At 43.1% G+C, this 24127-nt stretch overlaps 1 protein-coding gene across 6 annotated transcripts in view; it reads right to left on the bottom strand.

Moving 5' to 3' along the window:
• The window catches only part of EXOG (exo/endonuclease G), a 28481-nt gene extending 11331 nt beyond the window's left edge, over positions 1-17150 (bottom strand). For 4 of the 6 annotated variants that reach the window (XR_002183372.2, XR_011562922.1, XR_011562923.1 and 1 more), the window contains exons 1-5: positions 16911-17144; positions 13528-13677; positions 10933-11072; positions 9180-9256; positions 7048-7162 (exon numbers count right to left, since the gene is read on the bottom strand). Coding sequence is in view for 3 of the 6 variants with exons in the window: in XM_019984984.2 (XP_019840543.1) it covers positions 7048-7162; positions 9180-9256; positions 10933-11072; positions 13528-13677; positions 16911-17073 (645 nt within the window). In the remaining 3 variants the exon portion in view is untranslated. Of the gene's footprint in view, positions 1-7047; positions 7163-9179; positions 9257-10932; positions 11073-13527; positions 13678-16910 lie in introns of all 6 variants that reach the window. The other 2 variants (XM_070776064.1, XM_070776065.1) reach the window with 2 other exon arrangements.
• Positions 17151-24127: the final 6977 nt, after the last annotated feature.

The raw sequence follows: 24127 nt of genomic DNA, 5'->3' as shown, positions 1-24127 counted from the left end.
TTTTGGCCTCATCACATGGCATGCAGGATACTAGTTCCCCGACCAGGGATTGAACCCCTGCCCCCTGTATTGGAAACTTGGGAGTCTTAACCATTGGATCCACCCAGGGAAGTTCCATAAGGAAATATGCATCCAATAAAAGAGTTGATTTCAATTAAATAGATATAGAAATTAAGACTACATAAAGATGAAATAGGAGATTTAAAAAAATAATTGCTGATCACAACAGCTGATGGCCTCGAAATCCCTGGAGGCATTATTTTTAATTTCCTTCCCCTTCTGGAATTAGTGGAAGTTTGGATAATGCTGTAGAAGGAAAAAAGACTACTAAGTACTTCTCACAGGACAACCCCACCACTGCCGAGCCGTCAAATCTGAAGCTCACTTTCTTGCCAGGACAATTATAATGTTCAGGCTGGAATCTTCAGGTATGTTTCATTTGCCTGGATTCCATCTCTTCTTGAAACACGCACATGGCTGACCTAAGCTATAATAAAGGGGGTGATTGTGATCAGAGCTGTCAGATGACTCACTTCTGATAAAATCACTGCCTCTCATCTTCCCGCGGGCTCATGTTCGCTCCGGTCCTATGACGCTGCAGTTCTTTCCTACATATTCCAGCAGACATTTCTGCCTGGCTAGAAGGAACCCTCCTCTTGGCCCATTTTCTGCTCTTATTTTTGCACGCCAGCAACTGTCACTTGTAACTGCTCTCCATCCACACCATGTTTTACCTCCTGGCCTTAAGTTTCTACATATGAAGAGCAGAACCATCCCTTCACTGGAGACTTTCAAGAGCTTAAAGAACAACACTGTGAATGACAGGCAATTCTCATACAAGGAGAGAGACCCACGTTTGGATTTACCCCTTGACAATTACTAGCAATGTCACTTGGATGTGACCCCTTGAAACCTCAATTTCCTCCAATAAAAGAAGATAATCACTACCTGTTTGTAAGAGCTGTTTGCAAGGCCGGACCGGGATAGCATGAACAAAGCCACATACATACTGGGAGGTATACAAGGCCCTTGATAAATCCCAGTTCATCTGCTCCACTTCCTCCAAAATGCACATACTAGATACACAAAAGCTTCACCACTAGATAGAAAAGTAAACAAATATGTCATTTTTATTAGCTATATTCTACTAAAATAAGGTTCAGAGTATAGTTGTAAACAAGAAGGAAATACTAAATAGACAGATTTAAGAAAACAAATCATGAACTGTCATATATAAGTGCAAAGCATTCCCTGGGAAATAGGATCCATGATTCAAATATGTATTTATTCCTTGAGAGGAACAGACCCACTTCAAGGGCTGGGCAATGCCACGTGCCCTTTCTTAGCATCTCTTAAGGACATGGTTTTATCCATAATAGTTTTATTACAAATTGCCAGAAAATAACCTGAATTTTCAGTTGGGCATTCAAGTTGAGCATTTGCACCTGCTGCAAATCTTTTTTTTTTTTTTTCCCCCAAAAAAACTCTTTTTGAAGTGTAGTTGATTTATAATGTATTTGCTGCAGGTATACAGCAAAGTCATTTAGTTTTGTATACACACACACATAGGTATTCTTTTTCAGATTCTACTCCATTACAGTCATTACAAGATATTTAATACAGTTCCCTGTTGGGAACTGTGAACAGCAGGGCCTTGTTTACCCTTTCATTTTTGCCTTCTTCCCTACACAAGTGCTCTAATCCAACTGTCTGAGGGACATACTGTTTCTTAGCACACATCCTACTTTTTCCTCCCTCTTCCCCTTGCCTAGCTTTGCCTCCCATGTCTGTTTTCCTTAGCCAAAGTCGCCCAAGTTCATATGCGCGTAGATTTATATGCATACATATATTTTTAGCCCAACTCAATTCTTTTTTTTAATTTAATTTTATTTTTAAACTTTACAATATTGTATTGGTTTTGCCAAATACTGAAATGAATCCGCCACAGGTATACATGTGTTCCCCATCCTGAACCCTCCTCCCTCCTCCCTCCCCATACCATCCCTCTGGGTCATCCCATTGCACCAGCCCCAAGCATCCAGTATCCTGCATCGAACCTGGACTGGCGACTCGTTTCATACATGATATTATACATGTTTCAATGCCATTCTCCCAAATCTCCCAACCCTCTCCCTCTCCCACAGAGTCCATAAGACTGTTCCATACATCAGTGTCTCTTTTGCTGTCCCAACTCAATTCTTAAAATGGTGAGCTCTGAGACAATTTTCCAATTTAATTTACTAACGGATCATAGTTTCCTTTCATGCTAAAAAATACACTAAAGATTTTTAAAGGTAAAATTCCACCTGCAGTCAAGTTTGATCTGAAAAACAATGCTGGGCTTCCCTGGCAGTCCAGCGGTTAAGAATACACCTGCCATGCCCTGTAATATTGTGGGAGGCCTCCACAACAGAGCAGCTGTTCACAGCTTCAGCAAAACCCGAGTACAGGTTATTAAGTAAAGGAACTGATGAAAGTTGTTGACTCAAAGACATAGAGAGAGAGAGAGATGACTTCCACGATGTGAGAGAGAGGAAAGAAGGGGAAGAGTATCCAAGAACACAGTTTGAAGCATTGCCGGGAGCCGGTGAGGCATTCCACTCGTGACAAAGGTCATGAGGAAGGAGGCTCGACATACGCAAAGGCGGGATCGAGCCTCAGGAGTCCCCCCGGATATTCTCGAGCATCTGCCCCCAAAAAACCAGAGTCTGCCTACTTTATTGCTTTGTGCTCTTACCTCTGACTTTACTGGGGGCTGTCCCCCACCACCATCTCGCTCTCTCTGTCAACGAGTTAACTTACAGCTCCAATTAATAAAGTTCCTGGGCAATCAGGAGTGTTTAAATCCAAACCCCTCAGATGGCTCTCTAACTCGCCTGACAAGTTTACCCGGACACCTCAGCTATGCATACGATGGTTTACAGTCTCCCAGCCTCGAAAGGCATAGGAAGCTTAAGATATTCAAATAGCTTGGAGCCTCTCAGAGAGTTAGAAACTGTCAGAATAAAACTAGTAAAAGATTTCATTGATGAACCAATGTTTGTTGCCAAGTTTTCACATCCCCTGAATTGTATCCTTGAATGTGTATTAATTAATATAGTTGGTATATAGAAAAAATAAGTAGTGGCCTTGGTGTTAGTAACTTTAGACCCTTAAGGTAATAAATTCTTTCCTTTGTTGTAAACCCATTACACATCCACCCTATAGGAATGCAATTTTATCTTCGGAAGATGGCGCCAAACCTTAAAATAATTACTCTTAGAGAAAATAAGTCTTTGTTGATAAGTCCTTGTCAAGAGTCATAAAATGTTAATAGGCCTTCTGGCCAGAAGATGATGTAAATCACCTAAACAATTTGTATACGATAAATTTGCAGGAAAGAAACCCTGGTTTTTGATAAGGGTCAAAGACTGCTGACTTTGCATCCCCTATTATCCTCTATGTGTAACTTAGGGTATATAAGCCCCTGTTGAAAATAAAGCTACGGGCCTTGCTCACCAGCGCTTGGTCTCCCCATGTCATTCTTCCCCTTAACTTCCAGCTGAGTCTCCATGTGGAGCGCGGATATCCTCTGCGACCATTTATTTGCCTGGGCTTCTAAGACCCACTCGAGAAGGTGTCTAAGGTGGGGCACCTTCCGCTATTCGAGAAGGCGCCTGTGGCCTCCGTGGTCAGAGCTAACCTGGTGTCACGGGTTATATTGATTTTCCGCGTAAACCAAGCTACTCAGCCTCTTTTCTCCACTGAATTTTCCTACTGAGCTATCCTCATTCTATTACTTTTTATATCTCTAATTAACATATAAATAGTCGCCTAGGCCGTCTCTCCTTCGAATACCCTGGATCAGCCAGGGCTGGAGCCTGGCAAAGCATGTCGTTTACAATTCCATGTACATGCCTCCCATGTAACAAGTACTTAAAGATTTGCTGGATTAAAAGATTTGCCAGTGTGAACATGAATAGGTCCTATCAATTACTACAGACATGGAAAACTAATGTTACAGGTTCAGAGGCCTGTAAGAGAAAGAGAAGGCCTAACTAAGACCGATAATGCTTTAAACAAAAAAACAAGACTGTTACTCAGAGTACACCCTTCAAGAAGCGCACCATGACTGCCCTCACACATTCGTCACCATGACGCTAATCAGGGTCAGAAGAGCTGACAGGTCTCTTCTAAAACTCTCTTTGAGAATACCTATACACGCCTGTATGGCATTCACTGATCGACTATTTAGTAGGAAAAGCAAGGTTAAGTCTTTTTAGTAGTTAATTTTATATAACCCAGTGTAACAGAATTCGGTATACAAAAGATATACTAAAGAGGTATATACATTTGCTTCATTCTGAATTGCAAATTTTAAATGTGTAAGGATGGCATGTGGAACACTTGTACACCCTTCACCTGGATTCATCAATTCTGAACATTCTGCCCAATTCCGTTTATCACTCAACCTTTTTCTATGTTTTTTTCCCTAAATCTTTTGTATTTCTTAAGAGCAAAGACATTCACTTACATAATTACAGTATAATAATCAAAGTCAGTAAATTTAACACTGATAAAATAAAATTATCTACAGACCTCAAATGTAACCAATTGTCCAAATAAAGTCTTATTCAGCAACTTTTGTTTTTCTGATCTAGGATCTGATCTAAGATAACACAATGCATTTTATTTCATGTATTTTAGTCTTTCAGTTCAGTTTAGTCGCTCAGTCGTGTCCGACTCTTTGTGACCCCATGAATCGCAGCACGCCAGGGCTCCCTGTCCATCACCATCTCCCGGAGTTCACTCAAACCCATGTCCATTGAGTCAGTGATGCCATCCAGCCATCTCATCCTCTGTCGACCCCTTCTCCTCCTGCCCCCAATCCCTCCCAGCATCAGGGTCTTTTCAAATGAGTCAACTCTTCACAGAGGTGGCCAAAGTACTGGAGTTTCAGCTTCAGCATCACTATTTCCAGTGAACACCCAGGGCTGATCTCCTTTAGGATGGACTGGTTGGATCTCCTTGCAGTCCAAGGGACTCTCAAGAGTCTTCTCCAACACCACAGTTCAAAAGTAGCAATTCTTTAGTCTCCATTAATCTTGAACGGTTAATTTCTCAAGCCTCTGTCTTTGAGGACATGCCTCTGTCTTGGACGACACTAACATTTTTTGAAGAATGCCCGTCAGCTATTTCATGGCATGCCCCTGAGTTGGGGTTTGCCTACTACTGCTGCATGATGACACTCAACAGTACGCATCTTGGCAGAAATGCCACAGCACTGACACTGTGTCCTTCCCAGTGTGACACGCCATGAGGCAGCTTATCAGGAAGTCTCTGCTGCCGGTCCTTCACTCCCACAAGCACTTCTGGAACACTGAGTGTGTGAGCACCTCTGTGGACGCCTTAAAGACCCACCATCACTGCTCCTCAGAGCCAGACAGGGTAATCACAAGCCAGTCATGGGGGACAGAATATACCCTAAAGTTGTAATTTTCCTAACTCTGTTTCTCAGCTCATTCAGTTTTATCACAGACCGCCTTAGTAACTATGTAACCTATGTAACCTAACAGGCAGCATTTACTAAACACCTGTTCCCTCCAAACACACCCACTCTTTGACTTTCCAGGAAGTCCTTCAATCTCTGTTTACTTCCTCGACCACTTCTCTTATTCCTCCTTACCCCACTTCGTTCCTGGGCACTCGGTACGTCTAACAGTACATCAACCCAGCCACCCTCTTGGCAGAATCCTTCATCTTACCCATCAACAGGCGCGGCTACCTCTCTCACACCACTAATCATACTGTCATATATCTTCATTCTCCCTTTCCTTTAATCCATAAAGTTCTCAAATATCATGCATGTTTTAAAAAAATTTTTTTTCACCTGTTTTTAAAAAAAAATCCAAGCATCTAAAAAGAAAAGCTTTTCCTCCCATTTATTCAACTAACTGGGCTTCCCAGGTTGGCTCAATGGTAAAGAATCTGCCTACAGTGTAGGAGCCACAGGAGACGTTGAGTTCCATTCCTGGGTTGAGAAGATCCCCTGGAGAAGGAAATGTAAACCCACTCCAGTATTCTTGCCTGGGAAATCCATGAACAGAAGAGCCTGGTGGGCTGCAGTCCACGGGGTCACAAAGAGACCGACACGACTGAGTGCCTGAGCACGTGTTCAACTATTAATAACTGCAAGCTGGATGTCTTCCTGAATGCTTCCCTCTTCTTCACCCCAAAAACTGAATTCGTGATTACTCTTTCCTGTACTTCTCTATTTCTCCTCACCCTACCTGCTTGAGTCCAGCCTGTATCTATAACAATACCTAAATCCCACAACTCTGCTGTTGATCCTAAGTGTTCTGAGCTCCCACCGCTCCATCTTCTGGAGTTCCCATGCTCCCCTCCTGACTCTGCTCACTGTTATTCCTCCATCAAGATCTAGCTCAAAAATCGCCTTCTCGGGGGACTTCCTTGGCGGTCCAGTGGTTAAGAATGTGCTTCCAATGAAGGGGCTAGGGTTCAATCCCGGGTCAGGGAACTAAGATCCCACAGGCCAAAATAAATAAATAAATAAATCCCCTCCTCTGTGAAGTCTTCCTGACCCCTGCAAACAGGATTGGTCACTTCTTTCTGAGACCACTTCCTCTATGCATGTATACATCAGCTCACACTGCAACATAATTAGCCGATAACATGTCTGTCTCCTTGTCTAAACTGTGCACTCCTTGAAGTCAATGGTTGCTTTGTAACCCATCGTTATATCCTCTATGGTTATCACTCCAACTGCTCAATAAATCCTTGTGAATAAATGAAACTAAAAAGTTGAATACAGAAACTTCCCTGGTGTCCAGTGGCTAAGACTCTGAGCTCCCAAGGCAGGGAGCCTGGGTTCAGTCCCTGGTCAGGGAACTGGATCCTGCCTGCCGCAACTAGATATCCTGCATGTGGCAACTAAGGCTAGTGCAGTCAAATAAATAAATATTTTTAAAAATAATAATTCTAAAAAGTACAATACAGAATGACTACAATCTCACGCACATAAGCCTGAATGTTAAAACATGTTCCTACCTGGTAACTAACTGTTTTCTTTCCATCACTTCCAGTCTGAGGTAAGGTCAGCGGTCCAGATACTATCCAAACATCCTCAAACCGCTCTGTCAGTTCTCGACAGTACATTTCTATTCTGAAAAACAGAAAGCAAAAAGATAAGTGACAGTCTCATACCCGGATGTAGAAAAGAAGCAAACCGTATCAAGTCCTTGGGAGAGGTAACAAGAATACTGAATTACAGAAATCAATGTAAACAGTGAATATGGCCTAAAACAGTAAGAAGCAAATAAATAAGCAACATTCTTCCCAGTTTGCTGTATGCAAAAACTTAAACACATGCATTTATACAACTATCTACATTTTCCTGTGTGTCCATTCAACGTACATTTTATGACTGAAATTTTGTTTTGCTTCCTCCTTTATTCTTCTAAGCCAGTAGTTCTCAAACTTTATTCAAGAATTAGGTATCATTTCAACAAATTGATATTTTTTTATGTAACTACATCTACTGTAGGACAATCAGGTTTATCCTAGCATTTCTTAAACACTGTCACACTGTATTAACAGAAATGAAATATTAGTAGCATGAAATATTACTAGTGTAAAATGAAATATTAATAGCATGAAATATTAGTATTAGTTTTAAATACTTAAAACTCCCTGACAGAACTGAATGAAAGCATCTGAAAAATAGAGAACGGCCAGATGATTTTATACAATAGTTCCTCATCCAGAGAATACATGCCAATACCCTCAGTGAATTCCTGAAATTGCAGACAGTACCAAATCCTATATATACTGTTTTTTCCTATACACATATATCCACGATAAAGTTTAATTTATAAACTAAACATGGTAAGAGATTATATACAATAATAATAAAATAGAACAATTATAACAATATGCTATAATAAAAGTTATGTGGGTGTAGTCTCTCTCAAAATATCTTACTGTGCAAATGCATCCATCGAAACCAAGCCCTTATCATGCTTAGTGGCTGTAATTTATGCAGCTTGAGATGCAACAGCAAAACCGGCACAAGTTTTGTTTTTCTTCACAATTTCAGAGATAAAAAGATGCCTTCTTACATCAGAGCAATTTCAGCATACAATTTTTTTTCTTTAAGTCAACAACTTTTACCTTTTCACTTACGGGAAGCACTTTACAGCGTCTCTCCAGCCAATCCCAGTTGCCACCATCACTACTCTTGCATTTTGGGGCCATGAGTAAGTAATGTGAATACAAGCACTATGAAAGCGAGATGGTTACTGACCAACAGGTGGGATACACTGGACAAAGGGAAGATTCACATCCCGGGCAGGACAAGGCAGAAGATACTAGATTTTTTTTATCTTTTAAAAAAAATTGTAATTAATTTATGTGGCTGCGCTGGGTCTTCAGTGCTGTGCATGGGCTTTCTCTAGTTGCAGCAAGCAGGCTCTCGAGCTCGGACTCAACAGCTGTGGCACGTGGGCTTCGTCCCCCACGGCACGTGGAACCCTTCCTGAGCAGGGATCAAGCCCGTGTTCCCTGCACTGACAGGCAGACTCCCAACCACTGATCACCAGGGAAGCCCGGGAAGCACTAGGTTTTATCAGGTTACTGGGCAAGGCACCAATTTAAAACTTAAGAAAATTAATTTCAAATAAATAAACAAAACTTATCATTTATTTCTGGAATTTTCCACTTAATGTTTTTGGACTGCAGCTGGTGGTGAACAATTGAAACAGCAGAAAGCAAAACCACAGATAAGAAGGGACTGCTGTGGACAGCTTCTATCAAAGACTGGTAATGGTTACGTTCAACGGTGTGTTTCTCAAAAAGCTCAGCAAATCTTTAAGTACAAACAGAGCAAAATACAGAGTCCTGTGCCCAATGCACAGCGCTCCACTGCCTCGGGAATGTTTTCACTACTTTCTTCCAGACTTGCGATCAGTGGAAACAAGACCAAAATGGCTGGCTATGGATTGCTGTCTATACTTCCATAGAAAACCATCCCCAAATCCAGCAAAGCAAACTAGCCCAAAGCACTTATCTTCAGTATTGTTAGCATTTGAAAAACAAAAGACAGGAACAGCTCAGGCACGCATTCTCCTTGTCATATCCCTCATGTCCCAGAGAATCACATTTTAAAAACTCTCCCTGCTCACCTGTTCCAATATCCAGCATTATTATCAAAATTCTGAGGCACAATATTAGAGAGGTAAAAGGTTTCGGCCATGGCTTTCTGTGGAAAGAAATAAAAACAGGAACATGCGCTGAAATGCCTTCCCCTCTGAGACAGACCACCAGTTCCTTAGTCAAACCTTAGCTCCAGGCAATTACAGCCGCTATTTGTTTAGATAAATGAAAGCCACAACTGCTCGACAGAAAGCTCAATGATTATTATCAGAATAAGGACTGTAGCAAAAGAAGTCGTTTGGCGTGCTACCTTACTTCACAATTTATTAAATTCACACATGTAATGTCGACTACATGAGCAAAAAATTTCCAACATATGGCTAAAAGGTAAATTCTAGTGTTAAGCCTCTGGCAAAGAGTTTTTCAACCAAGGTCAGCTTTCGGGAACACAGCAGTATTTAAGTAGTATGGTACAAACACATTAGTTCAAAAGCAGTACCAAAAAAGTCCTGTTCTTCTGAATTTCCGGCCACTGTGTGTTCTTTCAGGCTCCCTGGTGGTTCAGACAGTAAAGAATCTGCTGTGATGCGGGAGATCCGGGTTGGATCCCTGGGTGGGGAAGATCCCCTGGAGAAGGGAATGGCTACCCACACCAGTACTCTTGCCTGGAGACTTTCACGGACAGACAAGTCTGGCGGGTCCATGGGGCTGCAGAGTCAGACACGACTGAGCAACCAACACTTCTTCATGTGTTCATTCGCCTCCCATTTCTGGCCTGCACGCCCAAGGCTCTGGCCAGGTTTCTTTTCATTGACCTACACTAACTGCCAAGGTCACCAAATACTCGGTCTTCAAAAAGTGGCTCTCAGGCTTGCATGCATGCTGACATAACCTACGGAGCTTGAAAAAAACGGATGCTTGGGTCCCACGCCCTAGAATTCCTGATTTACCTGCTCTGGTTACAGTCTGGGTACCAGGATTTTTTTAAGACTTCCCCAGCTTTTTATAATGAGTATCCAAGGTTGAGAGTCACTATCTTAAAGACAATAATCACCAACAATTCATGTAATAAATCTCAACGTCAGAAAAGTCATTTCTCCCCTTTTTTGGCAGAAAAAGTATCCTAAACTAAAAGAGGCTAGAGACATGACAACTAAATGTAATATGTGACTCATGATTAGATACTGAATTGTTTTTAAAAAAGTTGTAAATGACATTATTGGGACAATTTGGCAAATCTGAATGTGAACTGTATACTAGATATTATTGTACAAAAACACATTTGCAAACATTTCTTAGGATGATGATACAACTTGATATATATTCAAATATCTTCATCCTCAGATAATATACTCTCCCAAACAATCTACCTAGGCATGAAGTGTTACCATGTCTGCAATTTACTGTCCATGGTTTAAGAAAATTCATACATAAAGTAAATATATCAAGATGCATTTTATGTACTATCCTCAACTCTTCTCCAAGTCAAAATATTTTTGCTGTGCTCTCTTTTCAACTTTTCTACAGGTCTGAAAGAGATAAAAATGAGTGAGTCGTTTAAGCTCATATTGGCTTTCCAATTCCCTTTTGCATAGCTTTTAATGTTCGTCACTCCACCCCTTTAAAAATGCTTGAGCATCTGAGCAAAGAAAAGAAGTGTAATCAGGGAGAAAATAAGAAAATTCTCAAGGGTTAGGGTTTGGGTCTTATGTTAATTTCCAAGTCCCAGGAAACACATAATACCAGCCCCATGTTCCCATCCCTCCTGAAAAATATGCCTACAGTTGAGAATTTGTTATTTCCTGCTGGAGCCATGTGGCCTCGTGACCACCCACTGCCAATATAGTCCTCATTGAAGGCGCTGAAGGCTGGAGGGATGTTGGGATCCGGCTTGAATTTACAATGTTTTCTGTCTGCAGCACCTGAAGAAAAAAGACACACAATGTAAGTGCACAAATATCTCTCAAGATTCTCTAAGGCAAGCTGCCAGCTGGTATCTCTTTGAGCAGTTGGTACGTAGTATCAATCCTTAGTGATCGCACGGACGTCTCAAGTTCCTGGGATAGTTCAGATACTTCATTTGAGTTTAGCAAGAACTAAGTCTTGCCTTCAGTCCCCCTTACCCCATAAGGCTACAGAAACAAAAGCCTTATGGCTTTAGTTTACCAGGACCACTCTGACCCTCTCTGGATTCAGGCATTCCCCCAAATATTGGTCTGGCAAAGCTCTACCATCATATAGGTTCTTCATATATATATATTTTTAAGTGATTTTTTTCTATATACTGCTAATAACATTTCTTGTTTTGGGCAGGAGAGTTAATCTAAATAACTTAGCCTGTCATTACAAAAACTGTAAAACAAATGCTTCACACTAAAATCAAGGAAATCACAGGTATATTGCTTCCTGTTTTCAAATAATATTAATTAGCTCTATTTCACCTCCTCAAAACCATAGAGCTCACATGATTAACACTATGCAACACAGTGCTTTTTCTTACATACCTCTGAAAATAATAACTTAAGCACAAGATAAAATTAGTAAAGCTGAAATCCCATCTTGGGCAAACTGCTGTATTTAAAGGAAATTTATCAGGCTTGAGACTAAATCAAGTGAGTTTCTCTTGATGTAAGTTTATAATCAGGGACTTCCCTGGTGGTCCAGCGGTGAAGACTCCACGCTCCCAAAGCATGGAGCCCAGGTTCAATCCCTGGTCACGTACCTAGATGACATATGCCACAGCTAAAGATCTCGTGTGCAGCAACTAAGCCCCGGGGCAGCCAAATAAATAACTTTTTAAATTGATAATCAATTTCACTTGCTATGATAAAGTTTACACTTACATCAGTTCCCTTCTAGCAGTAAGCATATTTCAAAGTGAAAGTGAAAGTTGCTCAGTCATGTCTGACTCTGGGACCCCACTGACTATACAATACAGTCCATGGAATTCTCCAGGCAAGAATACTGAAGTGGGTAGCCTTTCCCCTCTCCAGGGGATCTTCCAACCCAGGGATTGAACCCAGGTCTCCTGCATTGCAGGTGGATTTTTTTACCAGCTGAGCCACAAGGGAAGCCCAAGAATACTGGGGTGGGTAGCCTATTCCTTCTCCAGGGGATCTTCTCAACCCAGGAATTGAATAATTGGATATTTTACCAACTGAGCTACCAGGGAGGCCATGCATATTCCAATCCTCCTGCTATCCTGCAGGTTAATGTGTACTTTACGAAGGCACATGCTCATTTTAATATATTTAAACACAGTATGCAGTATACAGCAATGGAGAAATAATTTGTGGGTCATATAGCAAATTAAAAGGCAAATAACAGAATGGGAATAAAACAACTCTTGACAAATAGTCTTAAAACAAAAATTTCCTACAAAATTCAAAACAGAATATCCCCATTGAAAATGGTAAAGCAAAATTCACAAAGAAAGAATAAATCACAAAATACTAACCCTCAAAGTGAGGGTTAATTAACCCTGGTAACGAACACAGAGGAATGGTGGGAGTGTGACAACAAGTAGGACAGAGAGTGATAGTGGGAGTGTAAACTGGAAAGGCTCCCTAAAACTCACTCTAACCATAAACAGCAAAACCTGGCCATCCTAATCACAGGAGTGCATCGAGACACGAGGACATGTGGACAGACACACGCACCTGCCTGCCTCTGCAATCTCCAATCACGTTCCCCCTCGCGACAGCCAGGCTGGCCTTCTTTTAGGTCCCCGGTGGAACAACACTCTTCACATGGAGGCCTCTGGAGAGGCAACTGTGCTTCTCCTTCCCTGTCTGGAATGCTCTTCTCCGCATCCCGCTACCCACCCAGCTCACTGTCATCCACTCTTCAGGCCACTTTCTCAGAGAAGCCTCGCTAAGCAGCATCAGGTTCTCCTGTTATAATCTCTCATCATCTTCTCTATTGTTCCTTAATTGCACAAACCCAACTTGCAATCACTTTTCCTCCAGAACAGTTATTGCCAAGTGTAACTACACGGTCATGAGTATTTGATAGGTCAACACACCCGCTCCCTGACCCAAAGTGTCCTGGGGGTAGAGACCATCTACTCTGGTCACCGAGAGAACCCCAAGGGCCAGCACAGTGCCAGGCACTTGGCAGGCATTTGAAGGTATGTGTGGAGGTTATGAATGAGTGGTGCTCACAGCAGCCACATTTGTGACAAAGCCTCCAATTCATGTGTCAAGATACAGATCCTCTCAACCCCTGAGACAGCCAGGCAGGGTCCATTTATCTAGTAAGCCATACAAACATTTCCTACAAGTGCAGTAATGTAGAAAGGGTTGAAATTATTCATAACCCTCCTTGTTCTCAATTTGGAAACATCTTTCATCAATACCTTTGCTTCTAACCACCTACCCGTTATCTTGCTCTTGGATATATGTTCAAGAACCCATCTAGGCACCCGCTTTGATTGATCATAAGACAAGGCATGGTTAGTGTAACACCTTGTCTCTGTTCCAGCTAAAGGGAATCCAAATTGTTCCAAGACAGCCTTTTCCGAAGAACCTAAAAATGAGAAAGGGTGCAAACATAACAGTTAGTGAATTTTATTAGGAACAAAAAATAATAATGAAGGGGGTAAGACAAAGGACTGGCTCGACCATAACATTAATCAGGTGATCTAATTTTTGCAATTACTTACAAGGCAAAGAAGAGAGTAAGCAAAATACTAGTTTGGCCTAAAATCAACTGCAGAATTCTAGCCAAGCTACTAAAGAGATACCAAAGGAACATTTCATGCAAAGATGAGCTCAATAAAGGACAGAAATGGTATGGACCTAACAGAGGCAGAAGATATTAAGAAGAGATGGCAAGAATACACAGAAGAACTGTACAAAAAAGATCTTCATGACCCAGACAATCACGATGGTGTGATCACTGACCTAGAGCCAGACATCCTGGAATGTGAAGTCAAGTGGGCCTTAGAAAGCATCACTACGAACAAAGTTAGTGGAGGTGATGGAATTCCAGTTGAGCTATTCCAAATCCTGAAAGATGATGCTGTGAAAGTGCTGCACTCAATATGCCAGCAGATTTGGAAAACTCAGCAGTGGCCACAGGACTGGAAAAGGTCAGTTTTCATTCCAATCCCAAAGAAAGGCAAGGCCAAAGAATGCTCAAACTACCGCACAATTGCACTCATCTCACACGCTAGTAAAGTCATGCTCAAAATTCTCCAAGCCAGGCTTCAGCAATATGTGAACTATGAACTTCCTGATGTTCAAGCTGGTTTTAGAAAAGGCAGAGGAACCAGGGATCAAATTGCCAACATCCGCTGGATCATGGAAAAAGCAAGAGAGTTCCAGAAAAACATCTATTTCTGCTTTACTGACTATACCAAAGCCTTTGACTGTGTGGATCACAATAAACTGTGGAAAATTCTGAAAGAGATGGGAATACCAGATCACCTGATCTGCCTCTTGAGAAATCTGTATGCAGGTCAGGAAGCAACAGTTAGAACTGGACATGGAACAACAGACCGGTTCCAAATAGGAAAAGGAGTTCGTCAAGGCTGTATATTATCACCCTGTTTATTTAACTTATATGCAGAGTACATCATGAGAAATGCTGGACTGGAAGAAGCACAAGCTGGAATCAAGATTGCAGGGAGAAATATCAATAACCTCAGATATGCAGATGACACCACCCTTATGGCAGAAAGTGAAGAGGAACTAAAAAGCCTCTTGATGAAAGTGAAAATGGAGAGTGAAAAAGTTGGCTTAAAGCTCAACATTCAGAAAACGAAGATCATGGCATCCGGTCCCACCACTTCATGGGAAATAGATGGGGAAACAGTGGAAACAGTGTCTGACTTTATTTTTCTGGGCTCCAAAATCACTGCAGATGGTGATTGCAGCCATGAAATTAAAAGACGCTTACTCTTTGGAAGGAAAGTTATGACCAACCTAGATAGCATATTCAAAAGCAGAGACATTACTTTGCCAACAAAGGTTCGTCTAGTCAAGGCTATGGTTTTTCCTGTGGTCATGTATGGATGTTAAGAGTTGGACTGTGAAGAAGGCTGAGCGCCGAAGAATTGATGCTTTTGAACTGTGGTGTTGGAGAAGACTCTTGAGAGTCCCTTGGACTGCAAGGAGATCCAACCAGTCCATTCTAAAGGAGATCAGCCCTGGGATTTCTTTGGAAGGAATGATGCTAAAGCTGAAACTCCATTACTTTGGCCACCTCATGCAAAGAGTTGACTCATTGGAAAGGACTCTGATGCTAGGAGGGAATGGGGGCAGGAGGAGAAGGGGACGACAGAGGATGAGATGGCTGGATGGCATCACTGACTCGATGGACGTGAGTGTGAGTGAACTCTGGGAGTTGGTGATGGACAGGGAGGCCTGGCGTGCTGCGATCACGGGGTCGCAAAGAGTCGGACACGACTGAGCGACTGATCTGATCTGAAACTGTAGCTATTTCATTAACTGTTAAATAAGAATCCGATTTTACTGGGCTTTCACATCGAATTTTCAAATCTCTGTATCACACAATGCAGTGTGCTCAAGAAAAACTCCTGTCATCGATATAATTGAATGGGAGACAGCCTACCTATTCACCATGCTTTAAGAGTTAATGTGGGGACAAAAGCATAGACTTTTAATTTTTTAATTTTTTTTTTTTTTAAGACCCTCATTCAGGGACTTCCCTGGCAGTCCAGTGGTTAAGACTCCAGGCATCCAATGCAGGAGGTGCTGGTTCAATCTAGGGTCAGGGAACTAACATCCCACATGCCTCGCAGCCAAAAAAAAAAAAAAGCCAAAAACCCAAACAACAACAACAACAAAAAGACCACCTTACTGACACGCTTCCTCAATGTTCTGGTACTGAGGCAGAGATGTATGCTGCAGCAGGACAGTGGTAAACCCGGCTTTTGCTAGTGGGAGAAACTAAACACCCACTGGACAGGGAGTCCGTTTCCAAATAACCCTCTTTCGATGCCCTCTCCAGGCTTCACCTCACCAGAGTAGCCCTCTCGCTAAATGCCAAGTGTCAGAAGGAGCAAATGAAATGTGCATGTTGGAGACACAAATGAGCATGAGCTCATCTACTTTGTTAAACATAAGGTACACCTGGTAACTTGCAGATTTACTTGCCTTGAAGAAGGCTAGCAGATGTTCTTCATTTAAACAATGATCAAAGGAGGACAGCTCCGGGATCTGCTAAAACAGCGCTCCCCAACCTTTTTGGCATCAGGGACTGGTTTCCTGAAAGACAATTTTCTCAAGGACCCGGGGGTGGGCCTATGGTTTCAGGATGATTCAAGCTCATTACATTTAGTGTGCACTTTATTTCTATTATTATTACATGAGCTCCACCTCGGATCATCAGCCATTAGATCCCGGATCTTTGGGACCCTTGTGTTAAAACTATGGGGTCCTTCGTTCATTCATCTATACTTACTAGACGCCAATTATGTACCAGGTACTGGGCCGTGTATACGGTGGAGAACAAAACTTAAACACGGTCCGAGCGCTTATGGAGCTAACAATCGAAGGGAGGACAGAAGATAGTGAAAACCACGTGTGGGGATCAGTACTTGGGGGATAGTAGACCCCAGCGGGAAGGAGTACACGGAGCCGGCAGGTGAGACGCGCCGTGGGGAGGAGGCAGAACCGAGAGACTGGACAGCGGATGACCAAGGGCTGGGCGAGTAGCGACAGCGCGCGTCCATGGTTACGGCTCCCGGCCGAGGCAGTAGCCGGGACCCGAGATCTGGGGGCCCACACACTCACCGTCCGGCTCCCTCACCACCACCGCTGGCTCAGCATCCCGACTCCAGAGGAACTGCACGACCACGAGCCCAGTGCTTGCAGCGCCCGCGACAGCTCCGGCCACGAAGCCACTCAAAAAGCGCCGGGACCCACGGAGACGGGAAGCAAAACTTTTAGCAGCCATCTTGCCCGAGACGCTAGCCTTTTGCCGCAGCGCATGCACGCTCCATGTCGGCCGCTTTAAAGCCAATCGCAATCACGGCGCCCAGACACGCATGCGCCACCTCGAGTCGCCTGGCACGGAGGCTCTCCCGGACGCCGGGGGCTGGAGCGCAAGCTCGCGCCCTCTGGTGACCGACCTGGAAGCCCAGGCACACGCAGGCTCCACCTCGTCCACTTGGACCGGGTGATGCGTGAAGGCATGACGCCGTGAGGTCTCAGTGTGTGCACATACAATCCTTTTAGTCCCACTTAATAGGTGAGTACACCACTTGCACATGCTTACAGTAAGGTCCTAAGAACCGAGATTCCAACTCAGATCTGATTCTAAACCCTGTGCCACATTAGGTGTGTTCATGATACGTGGCTTTGAAGTCGCGTGGTACACAAATCCTAACTTCCAAAGGCAGCTTTGCACCTCCTAAGGAGTTTCTTGACAAGACAGTACTCCATGGTAGTTCAGGACTCAATCACAGCACAGGGTTTTGGATCCCCACTCACCCACTTTCCACCTGCTTCCTCTTTTGAACAAGAATAATAATAATACTTCTTAGGCCCTAGGGTTCTTGTGAGGATCAAAGATTAAGCATATAGTGTGTTGAGAAGAACCTGAGGCATGTTGTTAAATGCTCTGTTAATATTTACAATTTGTTATTTAGCTCTGCTTTCTATATGAAATCCAGATTGCTGAATGCTTGCTGTCTAAAAAAGGATGTTTTATACACTCCCACTCACAAATAGGTCTTCATTTTGCAGCATAATCTCTAGCATTCATGTGGACTTAGTTCACTAAGCAGGAAGCCATTGCTAACTTCAATGTAGACACTGTTTTGAGTTTCATGACTCCATGCCTCCTCCCAGGAGTACCTGTCATGAAGTCATTTTGTATCATCCCCTGGGCCTCTGACACTAACTGGTTTAGCTAGGTCAACCAGAGTGTTCCTAAGGATTTTGAATCTGGAACTTTCTCCAGGTAGCAAAGTTGTGACAAGTGGAACTCTGGCACCTAAGGCCTTTTTTTCCTGCTAAGTAGTCAAAGAGCAGATGCATCTGGTTTTGCACAGAACGCAAGGGGAGCAAATGCTGAGACAGGTGAAGGTCTGTGATGCCAAACCCCGTTTCCAAGGCCCCTGAAGAAGTTCAGACATATCCTGCCTTTACCCAGAGCTGGGCTGGCCACTTGTCCCAGGATCCTTCCAGCAAAGCCCCCTTTTGTTCAGTGGTGTCTGGCATCTGCAGTCAAGAATCCAGACAAATACAACCAGGCAGCATTAGTTATCTGCAGGTTTCAAAGCTGCTTCCATCAGAATTTACAAAATATACACATTCACTTAAGAGGTATTTCTCAAGGCCCTCCCGAATGCCATACACTGAGCTAAGCACTAGAGAGGGGAATGGTGGGTGACTTCTCCTCGTCTACATCCTGAACTTGGAAACAACGGTGGGACCCCATATTGGGTCCCAAGAGTCAAGAATTAGAAGTAAAGATTGCCTGACTCTGGGTAGGGTACCGCCTCTGAGCCTGTTGGCCTACCTTTAAAATGAAGGACTAGTAGTTTTAAAACTGTCATTAGGGAAACTTTAGTATTCCATAGGGGTGCTTCAGAAGTCAGGGAAGGAGGGGAGGCAGGCTGAATGAGCCTTCTTCTTGCTCATGTGGGCAAGCCTGCTTTTATGAACTGGTTTGTATTTCCATTTCTTTTTAACTGAAAAAAATTCCTTTGCTGAAGAGAAAGCAACCAGATGGCCCCTGCAGTCCAAACTTCCAATGTTGTTAGCACCAAGGTCTTTATTCAAAAACATTATTGGCCTTTTGTCTTCCTCTCCTTCTCATGATTAAGGACACTCACGGATAAAAGGTGAACTTCCTAACACTTAAAAAGGACAAAATGGACCCAAAACTGAACAGGAAGTTCCTAAATAAAGGGCCCCTCCCTTCATCAAAAATTGTTCCCTAGTGTTCCAAGCAAGTTATTTAATCTTCATAATAAAGTGAATAAAAACACACTGACCCCACCAGAAGGATTCAAAGCTGTTGTTTCTCCACACTTAACAAGTACTAGTCACAAGCCAAAAAAAAAAAAAAATCATTTATCTTACTGCAGAAAGCAGTGAGGTGATTTCTGAGTCTTTCCTGTATATTATAGAGACTATAATTATTTTATTCGCAAGGAACCATGTTTGCATCTAGTGAGGTAACTCAGAAACTCCAAAAGACCTGACTGCTGATGGACATCTGGGGAGGTGTTCCATCACTGTATTTTTTAATAGCTCAGCAAGTGACCCGGCTACTCAACCATGTTTCAAATGGCAGCACGTGTATTCCGCAGTAGTCCTGAATATGACGTTTTTTCTGGGTTTCTCTGCTTCACTTACAAAAATAGTGCTCAGGGCTGTCTGCCAAGCACATAGGACTGTGGGGGTAGCGTTGCGTGAGGAGGTCTTGGGGATTTGAAAACACACCCCTGCTCTGCAGGAACATAAAGAGTCCCAGGATGGTCCACGAAGGAGATGCCCGCTGTATCTCCAACTAAGTCCTGAGCCTCTGAAGGGCAGAACTGGAGACCTGTGCTTAATCACCCACAGGACCTTGGCAGCCTGGTATCAGCCATTAACGAGTGCACGTGTCCCAAACAGGAACTCACAGAGGTGCTCAAGTTGGCCCTGTAAGTGGGAGAACAGAACCCCCCTGCCATGTGATTAAGAGAGACCACAGGGTTTTTTTATTATTATTTTATTTTCATATACAAAAAGATAAAACTTGAAATAGTTCTAGATTTTTCCTCCTATTCTGTTGGGGTGTGGCTGCTTCTTCACACGGGGGGTTGGGGGTAGGGGGGTGGGGACTACATTCACATCGGTTTATTTGAGGACCCAGTGCAGAGTTTAAGCAGCAAAACCCCAACTTAGCAGATCTAATTTCAAACTTGACACTCATTTCTAAAATTACCACAGTAAAAAGGAACAAAGATCCACTGCAAATGAATGAACTATGATACAATGTTCTTTCCAAAATGTCTTCATTTTGCAACTGTAATTACATGGATGTCTGCTTTAGGCCATTTTAGGTGTGTGCGGGTATTTAATATATATATATAGGTGTGTGTATTTTATATATATATATATTATATATATATAAAGCAGCACACTTTTCAAATCCAGACAGGGTAACAGCAACAAGCTTAACTCTGTGTGTGTGTATATATATATATTTTAAACATGATACTTTAGTATAACTTTTGTTAATTCAGTAGTACAATCTATTTCTGTTCTACAAAATTTTTATTGTATAGCTACAAGGGTGAAAAGTGACCTATTACATTTACATCTCACATATCCTGGTACACAGTACTTATTGAATTTGAGCCAAAAACAAGAAGTCTTTAGTTTTAGCACTTGAAGAGCTTCCTCAACTTCTACTGTCTGAAATCATATCCTAGTCACATTTCCAGAGTTTGCAAATTATTCATCATTGTAAACGGCGAGAAACAGGTGAATCCAAACTTTTAATTACAGTTTTATATACAAGTTAGATAACACAGCTCAAGAAGACTTTGCTATCCATCCTAAACCCAACACACACATTCTCCACAAAGGTATTAGACAAGTCTTAGGGTTTTCTGTCTTTCCCTTACAATAATACAAACATTTAGAAGGAGCTGGTAAAACTGATATATTACGATGGCAAATGAGAGGTGACATCTATTGGTTCCAAAATTGGTCCTGCAAATGTACCCTGCTGTGTTCTTTAACTGTGTGTCTGTTGCAAGCAGAAGCTCTTTTCACAAGAACTGACATCAAACTCAATATAAGTTGAATTTACAGTACTGTATGAAGTTATTCAGATTCAAGGACAAATGTGGAAAAATGTTAACACATGGAAAATTTGGCCTTTGATGCTACCATAAATATGTCAAATTCATAAGCAGATTCTTTTTGTACAGTTGAAAAATGGCATCATGTGGATTTGTGGTGTGGAACTGAAATCTCAAAGCATGTTTCTCATCTGCGGTAACCCTCACCCCCCCAATTCTCAAGTACCACCCAATTTACTTTTGCATTTTTACAGAATTCTAGAAGAAAAATAAAATGGAGGGGGGAGGAAAAAAGACGCTGGCATTTTAACAAGTCTTCCTCTCCTAGGAGGTCGTCAGGCTCTCAGATGAGGTCTCCTAAGAATCTCTGCATGGTCACTGGTTCTCAGACGGCCTCTCGAAAATGACCTGGACACCTTCCAACTCAAACTCCAGCTGTTGCCTCATCCTACTCTCACCTCTGCCGCTGCTGGTAAGATTTCTATGACTGCGTTTCTCGCTTATGGAAAAACTATTTGGCGAAACAGACACTTAACTTGTGGCAGTACTCTGAGAAAGCCTCAGCTAAAGCCCCTGCAGAAAGCAGAGCGTGCACTCTGAGGGCTGCGTTGGGACCCAGCGGGGACACGCTGACCCTGCTGTCCCACGACCAGCAGCCCCGGCCAGGCAGGCAGCCCACGCTCACAAGGGCCTCACAAGGGCTGAGTTACCACTTTAATCTTGGTATGCCATCTACGCCCTGGAGACGCAAATTCAGATGTGGTGACTGCTGGTTAATTAAACTTTCTGAACTGGTTTAAAAAAAAAAAAAAAAAGGCTCTTTAAAAATATATATATATATTTATTTAAAATACATCAAAATGACAAACAGCCATAACCCGCAAGGCCTAATTTCACAGCAATGTATGCTACAGACATCTTCCCAAAATGCACTGCGGTGGATGGGGTCGGTGGGGGGTTCGATCCTGCCATTTAAGGGAATGTTCTACACTTGAGCTTTAGCGACTGGATGTGTGTTACAAAGAGCTCATTTTCAGAACTCGTTTGTGAACAAGGCCAACCTACTGAATCACCTTGCCTATTCAGACACGAGAATACTGCAAATGGCAGGATTCAGAGTGGAGCACGGGAAGCACCGTTCAGATGACACTCAAGACCCATCCCACCACAGGGCCGCGAAGAGCTTGCCTGAAGCCCCTTTTTTTTCAATCCTTGGGAAGAGTTTTACTTTAAAACAAACGAGTACCCATACTCGGCAGGGTTCCCGCGTGCGTGTGTGCGTGTCGCAAGCCTGCAGTTTCGAGAGGACCCAGACGGTGACACTGTTCCAACATGAGGTCTGAGGTAACTGGTTCTTAACACACCTGGAGCACAGAACTGCATCCAGAAAATACAGCTGGGAAAAAGGAAAAAGGTGGGATTTCTGGCTAGAAAAGACAAGTAGAAAAAAGCTTACAGCAGTTGCTTTTGGGGGGAGGCGGGTGACAGAAACAAAGGCACAACAGAATTACATCCAAGACGCGAGGCTGGAGGGCAGACGAACGTTCTGTGACGGGGAACAGGCACGCGCCGAGGGGCGATGCCCAGAGTGCTCCTGGATCCGCCGAAACTCAGTTCATTCAAGTATAAAAGGGGTGGCGTAAAAAACTCTCGGCCAGACCGAAGAAAAGCACAGCAGGTTTAACAAGACACATCAGAGACTCTCCTGAAACACCGTCCTGACCAGCGCACCTTTGAACCCAGCGGCTGAAGCCAGGCCTTCAGCAACTGTGGACACAGAGTATCAGCTACATGCCTGACATCTTATACAACCCCGTAAGAAAGGCTCACCCCAGTGACCATCCACTCTCCACCCAAAAACCTAACAGGTAAAGACCGCCTTCCACATCACGGCAGTGATGCTGACCTTTGTAGGAAGAGCAGGAAAACCTTGTAGACGTTGGGCAGAGGCCCTGCTGGCATACGGTTCAGAGCCTCCTCTGCGGGCTCCAGGGTTGCTCGCTAGACTCAAGCGGCCCAGCCCCTCTTGCCTCCCAGCAGCCTTAATAGAGCAGACAGACAGGCCGGGCAGCCCTCCATTTACTCTGATCGCAGTGTCCAGACACCATGCCCCTCCCTTTCCGAACAGAGAATTCTCTCCTGAAAAACTGGATAGTTTGGTCTGAGATCATTCGGTTTGGCAGATTTCTCCAATCACCGAATACTTGTTTTACCCATTTGTTGCCTGAATCTTACTCGAGTCCCAAGCCACCCTAATCTGCACCCTGGTACCATTTCTGTTCCCCGAAACCCCTTCACACCACTACACCCATGAGAGTAACTTACAAAGGAATTATTCACCTCAGAACCGTTTGTTCAAAAGAAACCTCAGGAGGAAGCACGTATATAGAGCACACGGCAGGATCTTCTGGCCTCTCCCAGCCCCTCTCCTCGGCAGACTGCCTCATGCAGACAGTCTGCGAGTGGAGTTTTGGGCCAAACAAGACCCATCGGTGGACTGCAATCTGCCAGTGTATCAATGAGAAGCCGCAGGAGCGCTCAGGGACAGCCCCACACCACTCACACTCCAGTGTACACTTATCTTGAAAGGTAAAGCTCATGACTCTGATTACAAAATCATTCTTACTCAAACTCACTAGACTTTATAAAAATAATCTGTGGTATAAAACAATCTCCACACTGTGCAGAAGAAATCTGTTGGGTGATATAACTAAATATATATGTAGTGCTATAGATTTCTTAAAGTAAAATTTCAAGTGTTGTTATCTCTATTATATAACCTATTCTTTTATTTACAATGCTACCTAACAACATTCCAATGCGAACGTGATTGGGAGAATCCAGGAATGAGCCCGCGCCCAACCCACAGCAGAAATTCCCAGGGCTCAAGACACGACTCCTCCATTTGCAAAAAAAGACCCATCCACATCTGCCTGAAAAGCATGAGCTAATGGGTCCTATTTTTTGTAACTGTGAGCTTCAAAATGTAAACTTTACAAGTGAAGGAAACGCGTTTCTATGGATGTCCAGAAAAGCCCACAGTTGTAGAATCCACTGCACACACACACGTCTGCGTGTATATTTCTTTAGTGTCCTGTAGTTGGCTTGCAGTAGTTCTCAGAATTGCCTAGGCTCCAGACAATCCAAAGACACTCCTGGAAAGGGCAGTGCAAAGCCCATCTCCACATGCTGGCATTTAGAGAA

The sequence above is a fragment of the Bos indicus genome, chromosome 22 (assembly GCF_029378745.1).
Source record: "Bos indicus isolate NIAB-ARS_2022 breed Sahiwal x Tharparkar chromosome 22, NIAB-ARS_B.indTharparkar_mat_pri_1.0, whole genome shotgun sequence".
In the NCBI taxonomy this organism is placed as follows: Eukaryota; Metazoa; Chordata; class Mammalia; order Artiodactyla; family Bovidae; genus Bos; species Bos indicus.
Note: the sequence above shows the minus strand (reverse complement) of the source record. Positions and strands in the feature narration are given on the sequence as shown.